This window comes from Nematolebias whitei, chromosome 23 (assembly GCF_014905685.2).
Source record: "Nematolebias whitei isolate Nwh7 chromosome 23, NemWhi1, whole genome shotgun sequence".
Taxonomy (NCBI): Eukaryota; Metazoa; Chordata; class Actinopteri; order Cyprinodontiformes; family Rivulidae; genus Nematolebias; species Nematolebias whitei.
Genome location: NC_056520.1, coordinates 13,146,817 through 13,159,768, shown reverse-complemented (window position 1 = coordinate 13,159,768; position 12,952 = coordinate 13,146,817). Strand labels below are relative to the sequence as shown.

Below are 12,952 nucleotides of genomic sequence, written 5' to 3'. Positions count from 1 at the left end.
TATATATATATATATATATATATATATATATATATATATAGGGTGTGCAATGATACAGAAATGTCACCATTCGGTTCAGTTGGATATATTAAGAGTCGTGGTTTGGTATTTATTTATTTATTTATTTTTTCAATTAAAAAAACGAGAAATTTTCATGCCTTTCTTAATTTGTAATTTAATTTTAATTCTATATTTGGAAATCTGCAGCATTGTGTGGGTCACATGACATAGGGTGGCCACCCATAATACAAATGGCACTGAAACACTTGTAAATTTCCACAGAAAACACTTGTAAAAATAACAGTAAATAAACTGACTTAAGCTCAATTTTAAAAACCTTCAACAGAATTGTATACATGATCAAAATCCAAATAGGAAATGATTTTATATTTAACCATCAGAAGTGCAGTATCTGTCATTTCCCAAAGTGTGTTAGGACTCACTCTTGTGTCTGTGGCACAAGTTGTTGGGTATTCAATTGACACACATATCAACTTAAAAAAACAACATAAAATGATATGAATATGCTCTGTTACACATCTATTCTATTGTTGTCATCACGGATGTATGGACAGTACATATTTGTGCCTAAGCATTTGAACGGATCTGGTAGCGTTTCAGTTTATTTGTTGTAACCTGAATAAAGGTTTTTGTCCTTTTTTTGTTCGTTATTTAGCCAACCGAAGATCCAGCTGTGTACTTCCAGAGGAGATCTTTCTACAGCCCTGTTTTGGTCTTGGATGAGTCTCGCTGTCTTTTGGCCATTGGAACCACTCCCTTCACCACATTTGCCAAAGAAGACCTTGGTGAAGGTTTGCTGTATCTGAGGGAATACTACTACACCATGCATCTCACTACTACACCATGCATCTCACCTATCCAAAGTGTGTGGCAACCCTTCTCTCTGTCATTCACACTGAAGTGTTGAAGGACAGTATCCACGAGAAAGACACCACAGGCTCATACAAAAGAGTCATGGCAGAGTGGAAACGTTTTATTGAGAAGTAGAGCTCTTCCACTTATGTGTTATTAACTTCCAGGTCTGTGTTTGAATTTTTGACCTGAAAACTTATTTACATTGAAATGTAATATTTTTTATATATGCACAGCGCCTCAAATGTTCTACTTTTAAATGTGAGGGTCTGTAACGTTATATGTGGATCCCGGTTAGTTGTTTAATAGTTGAGAGGAACACAAAATAAGTTTATCTTGAGAATTTGTCTTGACATGACAGAGTGAAAAGTTTTATTGAGTAGAGAAATTTCAGTTAGGTGCAAATAACTTTCAAGTCTGTGTTGGAAAGTTTTGAACTGAAGGCTGTGAAGTTATTTAAATTCTTACTTTTTTTTTTGATAATCTGATATGAAGTACTTATTTCTTCTATCAACAAGTGCCTCAGATGTTGCTTAAGAAATATGAAGATTTTGTAGCTTTATGTTAGTTGGTTATTTGTGATAAGAGCACCAAATAAGTTCACCATATTTGTCTTGACATTCATGTGTACGATGATTGAAATAATTGTTACAATTTGAACAGACAATTTAAATAAAGGTCATTTGTACACAATATGCCTGATTTATTTTAGTGTAAATGCTTTGTCTTGTTTTAAGATGGAAAATCTATTAATCGTTCTTAATTCCAGAAGATCCATCTTGTTAAGTTGGCCTTGTTTTAAGATATTTTCTGTCAAAGTGAGAAAAAATGAAAACTGAAAGAAGCATTAACAGACTAGTATTGAGTTTATTTTACTTCATAAAGTACTTGTAATGAGTTTTTTACAACTTGTTTTAAGACATTTCTCACTTGTCTAAAGCCTAGAAATATTTACTTATTTCAAGAAATCTTACCAAGTGCAATTATCTTACTGCACTGGCAGATTATTTCACTTAATTTGAGATGATTCAGGCTATTATCTAGTATTTTTTTACTTATTTTTAGATGGGTACTTTTTGCAGTGTAGCAGTTAGCTACTTTAGCTTTTAGTTAATGCTTTGCTTAGCCAGTGTGTTGTTGCAGACAGCAATGTGTGGGCACCACAGTGACCATATGTTTCAAGTAGTAAACACAGAGGTTTACCTTTTGTGTCTCAGCCTGGTGTGAGGACCCACTATGTAGAGATGGGCTCCGGTCCACCGGTTCTGCTCTGCCACGGTTTCCCTGAGAGCTGGTACTCCTGGAGGTTCCAGGTGAGCCAGGTCCCTTCATTACAACGTCCTAATAGTTTTCAGTGTTTTCTTACTTGCCTCTTCTCCTGTAGATCCCAGCCTTGGCTGCAGCAGGGTTCAGGGTCTTGGCTCTGGACATGAAGGGATTTGGAGAGTCCACGGCACCTCCTGGTGGGGAAACACCACAAATATTTAATGCAGTTTTCGCTTATCTTTTTCTTTATAATCTTTTCATTTGCTGACTCACAGACATCGAGGAATATTCTCAGGAACACCTTTGCAAGGTACAAACTCTTCAAAGTGAAGACTGTGTGAAATATTATGATATTTATTTACTCAAATGTTTCTCTTTTTGCAGGATTTAATCACATTCCTAGATAAAATGGTAAGAAATAAATCAAACCCTGATTCACAAAAGTTCTACTATCCAATTTCTTTAGACACACTTTGTCGCTGACTAGTAAACTCCTGCCCACCTTTACTTCAGAAAAATCCAGCCTCTCTAAAAGTCTGCAGTCCAACTAACTGTGTGGATGTTTATGAAGCATTCACACTATTGTGAGCCATTTTTCTTACGTACATTTTTAGGCGTGTTTCTCATCCTGCATTTTTTTAAAGCTATTTCAACTAATTGTATATCAAAATGTTCGGCTCTTTCTGGACAATCCTGCTATGACTTTTGGTATTGCTGCAACTTTAGCTTTTTGAAATATTTAGCCTTTTCTGCCATTTTTATCTCGTAGAAAATAAATAGAGCTCATTTTACATTCTTCAAATCTTTAGATCTGTTTACAAGCTTTTACTGCTCCTTTCACATTTTGTTCTGTTTCAGCTTCTTTCAGCTTCCTGCTGCAAATTTAAACATTTTTTCAGCTACCTTCAGCTGATTTCAGCTGTTTTGTGCTCCGTTCACATTCTTCCTGCTAACTACAACATCTTTGTGCTTCTTCTAACTTATTTCTGTTAATAGCTTGTTCTGATTCTTTCAGCTTATTTCTGCAAGTTTCAGCTTTTTCTACTGTTTCAGCTATTATTTGGCTGTTTTTTTATGCTAATTTAAGCTTTTTCAACTAATTCCACATTTTTTTGCACTCATTTTTCATTTTCAGTAATTTTTTCAGTCTAATTCAGCAAAACATATGCTCTTTACTTCCTTCTTGTAATTTCAGCTTCTATTTGCCTTTTAGCTACTTTTCAGCTTTTTTGTTGCTAATTTCAGCTTTATACAGATAATTTCCACTTTTTTGTACTGATTTCTGCTTCTTTCAGCAATTGTGTTCTTTCTGCTAATTTAAGCTTGTTCTACCATTTCAGCTACTTTTTTAGGCACTTTTAGCTAAGTTCAGCCATTTTCAAATAAATTCAATTTTTTCATAGTAATTTCTAATTTGTTTGACTTCTTTCTGCTAATTTTAGCTAATGTTCTTTTCAGCTTTTTTCTGATAGTTTCAGCTTTTTCTGCGATTTCAGCTACTTTTTATCTGTTTTGTGCTAAATTGAGCTTTTTCAGCTAATTCCACATTCTTTTTAGCTCATTTCAGCTCATTCCACTTCCTTTTGGTAGTTTAAGATTTTCAGCTTATTTTCATCAACTTTTTTGCTAATTTCAGCTTTTATAGTTAATTTCCAAAAGTTTGTGCTCATTTCTGCTTATTATCATCATCATCATCATCATTATTATTATACCATATTCAGCAAATATTTGTTCTTTCTGCTTTCTTCTGCTAACTTATGCTTGCTCTTCCATTTCAGCTACATTTCAGTAATTTTTTAGCAGGTTCTTCAGCAATGAGTATTCATAATGCATTTTTGTAGTTGTAAAATGCTAATTTTACAGCTTCTTGTTACCAACGGACCAACTTTAAAGAGCAGTGTTGCAGCCAGAAAAAACAAAAAAAGAAGAAAGAAATCAAAATTACTTAAAAAAAAAAACATTTTATTTTGTTTTTATTTAATTTTATAGAACATGCCAACATTTTCAGAATTAAAGTTGTACTAATAAATAACGTTCGTCTTACCTTGGCTGAGTCATCTCTGTTCTGGTCTCAGGCCATACCACAGGTCACCCTGGTGGGTCACGACTGGGGCGGCATTTTGGTTTGGAACATGGCCCGGTACTTTCCAGAGAGAACCAGGTGAACGAAGAAAAAAACACTTTAACAAAGTCAGAGATGTCTCCTGAATTCTGAAGCTAATTGTTGTTTTCTGTTTATGTGAAGAGCCGTGGCATCTCTGAACACTCCTCTGTTCCCGGTGGATCCTTCTGTTCCTCCGTCAAAGAAACTCTTGGCTTTGCCCATAATGGACTACCAGATCTATTTTCAAAAACCAGTAAGTTGCCCAGTGCTTTTTGTCATTTCAAAAGCTCCATCTGTTGCAGACATTAGTAGATATTGTAAAGTTCCTAAAACAACCAGATGCATGAAGGGTTTGAATTAATATATATATATTTTTTAATTTAAAGACAAGTTATGGGAAAAGTTACCGTGATTTTCGGACTGTAAGGCGCACTTAAAATCTTATGGTTTTCTCAAAATTCAACAGTGAGCCTTTTAAGCTGGTGCGCCTTATGTATTAATTCTGGTTGTGCTTAATGACCTTGAGCCGATTTTATGTGGTACACGGCGCTCAAAAATCTGTCAAAATGTTTTAGTTTTGCTTAATGCGCCTTATAATCCAAAAAATATTTGGTTTTACGTTTAAGAACACAATAAATCTGGTCTGATCTGGTCATTACCAGGTTCTAAAATTATTCTAATCAAACTTCACGTGTACCAAACTCACAAACTTTGGAAGATTAATACAACGCCAGGATGGAAAGACATCAGCAATGACCTCAGAGATGCAACTGCCAATGTCCATCAATCTACGAAGGGTCAAAGGTCATTTTCAACGTATTTGGAATCAATCATTTTACAAAGAGAAAAAATAATAATGAGTGGAAAACATTTAAGTCTGCTGCCTTAGCCCTGACCCTGAAGGTCAGACCGTGCAACGTCCAGAAAAACGAGTCTACAGGCCTCACTCAGCAGGTTAAAGGTTTGGGTCATGACCGGATCGCTTGTCTGAAAGGGTTGCAGGAGTCCCTTCTCTCTAAAAACATGGCAGCGCCACAGGTTTGTAAAGTTACATACGAAGGAACCACAACTTCTACAAATGTTCTTCAGCAAAGTTAAGTCAGGTCCTCTGGACGGTTTCGTTTCGGTTAACGTTTTGTCCTTCATCCAAAGGACTTCATCAGCATAAACTTTGATGTTATGAGTCACTTTAGCAATGGCTGCCTCAGAGGAGTTGACGGGGAAGAGGGCAGGACCCAGAAACCATCTTATCACCATAAAACTGGTTGGTCCACTATGTGAGTAAGCCACTTACGGGACTGAGTTTGTTGTGGCTCCTCGGACTGATGAAGTCCTTTGGATAAAGGATGAAATGTTTCAACAAAAAAATAAACCGTCCAAATGACCTGACTGAACTTTTTTGGATTTTTTTAACCTGGATTATTCAGCTTGAACTTTAAACTACAAAAGTAATTTTATCTGTATATTGTCATAAAGATATATATATATATTTTTTCTCTTTATACCAAGTGAAGAGCAGGGATCTAGTAACAGCAGAACTTGATCATTTCATGCAAACACTGTGCAGCTGCTGTCATACTTGACTAAAGATGAAACTTCTACAAACAATTAGGCCAAGAAAATCAGCGTGTTGAACCAGTTTAGCTTTTTAGAAAAGGTCCAAAAGTGGGATTTTTTTTCTTTTCATGATTATAATTCAACCATTCTACACATAATGAGCTCAAATCTGGTGTAGTAGTATCTGAGTCTTCCCTTACACAAATTTATTGATTTATTTAATTCATTTATTCGTTCATTTAAAAGAAACAAAATAAGCAAAACAAACTCATCAAAAAGAAAAAAAAAAACCATTGGATGAAGAGTGCAGAAAAAAGAAGAAAATTCTTATATCTGCCCCTTATTGAAAAAAATTAAAAAATAACTTTAATCAAACAACAACCTACGCTTGAACAATCTCCAAATTGAAATAAAAAAAAACATCAGGCATCCTTCACATGGCACCATACTTTCCTAACAATTTTAACTTAATCATCTTTTTAAACATATAAATCGTTTTAGAAATTTTTATGGCATCGAGGCAATTCCATAATCCTGTTCCCTGAATTACAACGCAGCTCCTTCAGACTAGTTCTAAATGGAGGTTTTACCAACATTTCCATTCCCTTAAGGTTATAATGACTCGTTGTTTAAACAAATTTTAATTGAATATTTGGGGTAATATTTTTTAATGAGCTTTATGCATGGCTTGTAAAATATTATCTTCAACGACATCATAAAATTTTAATAATTTCAACTGATGAAACAATATATTTGTAAAGTGACCATAGCACTTCCTACTAATAATTCTTATAGCTCTTTTTTGTAAAATAAAAATAGGGTTTAATTGTTCTACAATGTTTCCCCCAAACTTTAATACAATAAATTAAATATGGAACAATCAATAGATTATACAATATATATAAAGCTTTGTCAATCAAAAACTCTTTTACTTTATACAGTAATGCAATTGATTTTGCCATTTTTATTCTTAAGTAATTTACACGAGATTTCCATGTCAGCTTCTCATCAATAACCACACCCCAAAATGTTATTTCATTAACTCTATGAACTCCAACACTCAATTTTAAATGGGACTTGGATAATTTTCTTTCGATTACTAAATATCATGTAGTTTGTTTTTTCCAAATTTAATAACTTATTAAGTTGGAACTGAGCTTGTATTTTTATGAATTCTGCCTGTATCGTCTCTAACATCCGTTCAACATCTTTGCCCAAACAAAAAAATGTGGTATCATCTGCAAATAAAACACACTTCAAAAGCCCTGACATATCAACCAGATCATTCACATACAAATTAAACAACTTTGGTCCCAACACAGAGCCCTGAGGAACGCCACATCCAAATAAAACCCACTTCAGAAGCCCTGAAATATCAACCAGATCATTCACATACAAAGTAAACATTTGTCCCAACACAGAGCCCTGAGGGACTCCACATCCATTCACACAAAATTCAAATCTTACATTGTTTCCCTGTACAAACTGTCTCCTATTATTCAAACAACCGGATACCCACTGTAGTGCTAATCCTCTAATGCCATATTTATTCAGTTTTACATATTGTGCGACATGTTTGTCTAGAACTGTTGGAATCAGCACCTGCTTGGTTCATGCGTTTCAGGGAGTAGCCGAGGCTGAGCTGGAGAAGGATTTGGAGAGAACATTCAAGATTTTCTTCTTCAGACGCTGTGAAAAAGTTAGTCGACACCGTCTTCATCAGGTCAGTATATGGGTGGAGGCAAACCACTTGATAAATGTTCTTTCTTCAGGAGGAGAGTCTTGCGCTCAGCACTGCAGGAGTCTGCGCTCGAGGTGAGAAGATCTCCTCCTGTGAACCCTCTTCAGACGCTCCCGTAAACTCTCGGGGCTCATGTTGTATTTTCGGGGTCTCAGGTGGTCTGTTCGTGGGTCTGCCGGAGGAGATTCCCCGGAGCTCCATGCTGACGGAGGCCGAGCTGCAGTACTACGTCAGCCAGTACAAAGAGAACGGCTTCAGGTGAGGCCGACTTAGCAAACAAGCAAGTCTTCTAGCTCAGGTGCGTTCATTAGGGTGGCGTACACAAACACAGCTCCATGTCAGAAGATGAGTGAAACAGCAGAAGCAGACATGTTAAATCTGAAATGTTAAATATCTTTTTGGACTTCAGGGGATCCATAGTCGACATTTTGTGTACCATTTAAATCACGATTAACAGACATAGTTGGGATCCATTTTTGCTTATAAAGCAGTTTAATACCCTAAAATGTAAAATATTCTGTATTGGTTCTCAGGTGCCAGCTGAACTGGTATCGAAACGGTGACACCAGCTGGAGGTGGATGTGTTCGCTGCCCTCTGGGAAGGTTAGTTAGTTTGTACCTAATTCTCTGGATTAGAGACTAAAACGTTTCACAGAGCGGATCTTCAGGTTTGTCCTAAATTCTGGTTTATTTTTTGTTCATCATTTATGACCCAATGTCTCAAGTTCCTTCAGGAAGGACGGGTGCTGCTTGTGTCCAGCAATCTTTGAATCAAACCAGTTGGATAGAAGTTGTTTAACTGGACTACTTTAGCCTAGTTTGAGTTTGGACTCAGCTACTAATGTGAAACATCTCCAGTTTGTATCCGTCCAGGACTGGTAGAAACCAGTTGTTGGAGTTTTTGAGGGGGATGTTGTCCCATTCTGATCTGAAGGAGGATTAGCTGTCCAACAAGTCCTCGTTCTTCTTTGATAGATTTCATTTGCTGGATGGGAGCAGATGTTCTAAAATCTGTACTTTTCTGCATCAATGGTTCCATTCCAGATGTGCAAGCTGTCCATGCACCCCCATGCCAACAGAGAGGCAGGCTTTTGAACTTTGTGCTGGTAACAGGATGGATCGCAGCGCTCGCGCTTTCCAAAAACAATCTCAGATCCTGATCCGTCTGAGCACAGAACAGTTTCGCTCTTCACCTCGGTCCATTTTAAAATGATCTTTGGTTCAGAGAAGACAGCACTGGTGTTCACATATGGCTTCCTCTTTGTATGATAGAGCTTTAAGCAGCATCTGTGTATGGCACAGTGAGCTGTGTTTACAGACAGTGATCTGTGGAAGTGTTCCTGAGCCCATGCAGTGATGTCCAGAACAGAGCCAGAACTGTTTTTCTTGTTGCAGTGACCCTTGAGGGTCCGAAGATCATGACCAGTACTGAACCAGCTGGTTGCGGTCATGAATTTTTAAAATGCGAGTTCCTGTTGGAACGGTTTAAAGATATGTCTCCTTTAAAACATGTTGTGGGCTGTGTTGTCAGATTCTGATGCCGGCGCTGATGGTGACGGCGGGTAAAGACCCCGTCTTGCTGCCAGCATTCTCACATGGGATGGAGGACTTGGTACGGACACAAGCATCTGAATGATTTCAGCTCCGACCAAATTAAATCTGACCCTCGCTGGTTTCTGAGTGCAGATCCCGAACCTGAGTCGAAGACACATAGAGGACTGTGGACACTGGACCCAGATGGACAAACCAGCAGAGACCAACAACATCCTGATATCGTGGCTTAAAGAAACACATGAGAAGAACGGAGGGGTTACCATGACAACTAAACAGTGAGGAAGGAGGGAGAAATTACATTTGACATCTCCCCTTCAGGATTTCAAAAATAAACAACAAAAAAGTTAGAAATATGTAGTGAGTTTTATAATAGACATGAAACTCAGTAAAAAAGAGAAACTTCAGGAATAAAGAATGCAAGGAAAGATAGGACATTTCACAATAAAAGTCTTTAGAACATTTTACTTGATTGTTGTTTTATTTTATATCTGGACCTCATTTTAATTTCAAACATGAGGTTTGTGTGTTGTTTCAATAATTTTGTTGCAATGCAGTAATATTTAATCCTGTTTTGTGTTTGAGTAAAAATAAAAAGGATTCTTAGTGAAATTTATTATGAAGAATCTAATAATGGGTATTATTTATTATTTCACACACACACACACACGCACACAACAGTATCCCATAATCTCTCATAATAATAAATAGTTAAATTATGTAATACAAACTCTAAGAAAAAACATTTTCGGCTAAAATCTAGCATGAACGCAGAGCGCTGAAGGATTTCACTGAAATTTACCGAATAAGCTAAAATAGAGTTGGAAAAACAAAAAGACGAAGAACATTAAAGGCTAAAAGCAATACGTTAGCCAAAAGTAGTAAAAATTAGCTAGATGTTGAAACAACTAGCTAAAAGTAGCAAAACCTAAGAGTATCAAAATGCTAGCTAAAGAAAAACACAGCAAAAACATTAGCTAAACATAACAAAAGGGTAGCTTGAAGGTAAAAGCAGCGAAAGGACAATAAACAATAATAATAAAATAAAGCCAGTTCTCTTAGGCAGATTTCAAAGAGAACATTTATGATTGAACTGAAGAGATCAGAATGTATTTCTATAGTGAAAGTATTTGTAAGTATAAATATTTTGAAAAGTATTAAAAGGTATTAAAACAAAAAATATAGCACCCGTTTCCTGAATGAGCCAAACGTGTTGATATGCAAATAGTTAAAAAGCGAAAAACACTCACTGACCTACACAAGACGAGGTCAGTGAACAAGGCCTGGCAGATTCTGGCAGATCCTGATCACCACTCCATAGTGAGTTCAGGTTGTTTCCATCTGGACGCAAGTATCTGCTGCCCAGATGTAAGACGGACAGACTGAAAAGCTTATTCATCCCTGTAGTGATCAGGCTTCTCAACGAACAATGATTATTTAATGTACCGTGTTTTTCGGATTATAAGGCGCAATAAGCGAAACAAAACGGATAAGTCAAACTTTATTCAACTCATTCACAAAAGCCACATAAAATGGAGGTCAGTAAACACAACCAGAATTAATACATAAGGCGCACCAGATTATAAGGCTCACTGTTGATTTTTGAGAAAAATTAAAGGATTTAAGTGTGCCTTATAGTCCAAAAAAAATCCAGTATAGTTATTTTAATGTCTTAATGTTTTGTCTAGTACAGATGTTTTGTGTGCCGACTGACTGTGAAACAAATTGCCCCTTGGGGATAATAAAGATTCTTGAACTTGAAACAAACCAGAATTTAGGCAAATTAACAGAAATGTTCACAAAAAAAAAAGATTAATTTGTAAGTTTCAAAATTAAGTTTATTAGAAAACATCTACAAAAAATATTTTACAGTATTAACTTCATATTATTTCTCCTTAAAACAAAAATCGGTTAAAAAAAATTTAAAAGCATAATCCTAATTTGATTGGAAAGTGTTTCAGTTTTTTTCCTCTATAAACATGATTCAGTTTTCTTTTATTATCTCTGCCATACAAAAACGATAAGCTTTATAACAAATAAATATAAATGTATTCAAGCACATGCAGTTAATACTGATGAGAGGAAGGCAAAAATACTGTAGAAAACAAAGAGACAAGCAATGAAAACAAAATGGCATTAAAGGACGTCAAACAATTAAAGCAGACATCCTGGATGGAACGAAATTTTAAAACGAGTTTGTTTTTGTTGATAAACTGAAACTTTTTGAGTTTTCAAGGCTGAAATCATAACGACGAAATCTGAAAAACCTGTTTTACAGCTTCTTGTCTCTAAACAGCTTCTTCCAGGCCGGCATGATGTGCTCATAGATCTGTTCAATCTGTAACACACACACACACACACGTTAACGCCACGCTTCACCGTGCACCAGGTGTGTAAGCCCCGCCCACTCTCCTCACCTGTTGGGACTTCTTCACTCCGTATCTGAAAAGCGTCACCTGGTGCTCACTGTTGTGGAACAGGATGTCAAAGGTCACCTCGCGGCCCATCATGTCTTCAATGGCGGGCTTCACTACCGTGTGGAAGTCTCGGGGTGTGTGTGTGCTGTCCAGCATGTTGCTCACCTGGTTTGTTTTTATTTTTAGTTAAATTTTAAGCTTTGATTCTTTAAAATTTTTACGATAGTTTATTTATGTTTTACCTTGTATTTGTTCCCCAGCATCTCCACAGGATCCAGTTTGACCTCCGACCTCAGAGCTCGACCAAACAGCGGGATCTTAGTGTCGGAATCTGGTAAAAATATTCATAAAAAAAGTTATTAAAAATGGAAAATGACTACAAGCTAAAAGAGCAAAAAGGCCAAATAAAGCTACACGTTACAAAAAAGCTAGCTAAAAGCTAAATGTGGCACAACAGTAGCTGAAAGCTAAAGGTATCATAAGAAGACGACAACAGAGCCAGTTTGATGAAGCAGATTTCTTTATGTATTTATATCGGAAAATATTCATAAAACAAGTAAAACACAGAAAATACCGACCTCGACATGTCAGGTGAGCGATGTAAGGAACACCGTCCCTCTCTCCAAAATATATCCCAAAATGAGAGAAGTATTTGTTCCTGGGGTACTCCACAATGTCTCCTGGGTATAACTTGGGATGGGAATTTTTCTGCGGGTAGAAACCATCATATTACACCCAGCATCAGATTGGCGACAAACCAAGTGAACTTTGACCTTCGGATCCAAAAAGTAGCTAAAATGAGCAAAACAGTTGTTTATTAATTTTGTTATTGCAGGCTGAGATGGCTCTAATAGACTGACTGTTCATTATGGACAAAAATATTGGGTAATGGTATCTTTAAGCAGTTATGGAAGGATTGTCAATTCCCCCCTTAGCAACACAATCAGGACCTTCTAAATGTTAATTAAAAGCAGCAAAATGACATTTTTAAACAGCAAGACATGAATTTATACCACTCTTTAGACATACTCACCAGACCCATGACTTTTCTGTGATGTTCTTCTGTTTCTGAAAGTAAAGCCACATCAGTCACAGGAACCCCACCCAACCTGCTTTACATAGAGGGGTGTGACGGTAACGTTCAGCCGTCTGTCACCACCACGGTCCACTGGTTCCATCCCGGATCATTAGAAGCACTCTCTGAACTTCTGTTGGTGCCAACACCGCAGCTCAGGTTGGGTTTTTTGGCTCAGTTTGATTGTTTTAAATAATTTCCCCCCCTTCTACAAGGAACCATACCCCCCCCACCCACTTCAGCGTCCCTAAGGCACCACCTCTTGGCGTATGTGCAGGTGTTTCCTAAACAGAGGCTGAAAGAGGAAGCAGCTTCATTTAAATAAATAAATAAATACCAGTAAATAAGAATAAGGCCACAAATATATA

The 12,952-nt window shown here is 36.7% G+C and overlaps 2 protein-coding genes across 2 annotated transcripts in view; one reads left to right on the top strand and one right to left on the bottom strand.

Annotated features, from left to right (window-relative positions):
• Nucleotides 1-9,521, top strand: part of ephx2 (epoxide hydrolase 2, cytoplasmic) — a 19,974-nt gene extending 10,453 nt beyond the window's left edge. Inside the window, exons 7-18 of the mRNA XM_037696332.1 lie at nucleotides 2,091-2,186; nucleotides 2,258-2,336; nucleotides 2,415-2,449; nucleotides 2,524-2,550; nucleotides 4,215-4,300; nucleotides 4,385-4,496; nucleotides 7,425-7,499; nucleotides 7,573-7,615; nucleotides 7,697-7,799; nucleotides 8,075-8,144; nucleotides 9,073-9,153; nucleotides 9,228-9,521. Coding sequence (XP_037552260.1) covers nucleotides 2,091-2,186; nucleotides 2,258-2,336; nucleotides 2,415-2,449; nucleotides 2,524-2,550; nucleotides 4,215-4,300; nucleotides 4,385-4,496; nucleotides 7,425-7,499; nucleotides 7,573-7,615; nucleotides 7,697-7,799; nucleotides 8,075-8,144; nucleotides 9,073-9,153; nucleotides 9,228-9,374 — 954 coding nt within the window. The 3' untranslated portion in view covers nucleotides 9,375-9,521. The remainder of the gene's footprint in view (nucleotides 1-2,090; nucleotides 2,187-2,257; nucleotides 2,337-2,414; nucleotides 2,450-2,523; nucleotides 2,551-4,214; nucleotides 4,301-4,384; nucleotides 4,497-7,424; nucleotides 7,500-7,572; nucleotides 7,616-7,696; nucleotides 7,800-8,074; nucleotides 8,145-9,072; nucleotides 9,154-9,227) is intronic.
• A 1,843-nt stretch (nucleotides 9,522-11,364) lies between these two features.
• Nucleotides 11,365-12,687, bottom strand: plaat1l (phospholipase A and acyltransferase 1-like). The gene is made up of 5 exons (XM_037696775.1): nucleotides 12,619-12,687; nucleotides 12,088-12,217; nucleotides 11,752-11,840; nucleotides 11,510-11,674; nucleotides 11,365-11,430 (listed from the first exon to the last, which is right to left on the bottom strand). Exons 1-5 carry the CDS (start codon nucleotides 12,685-12,687, stop codon nucleotides 11,365-11,367), a joined length of 519 nt encoding a protein of 172 aa, XP_037552703.1.
• Nucleotides 12,688-12,952: the final 265 nt, after the last annotated feature.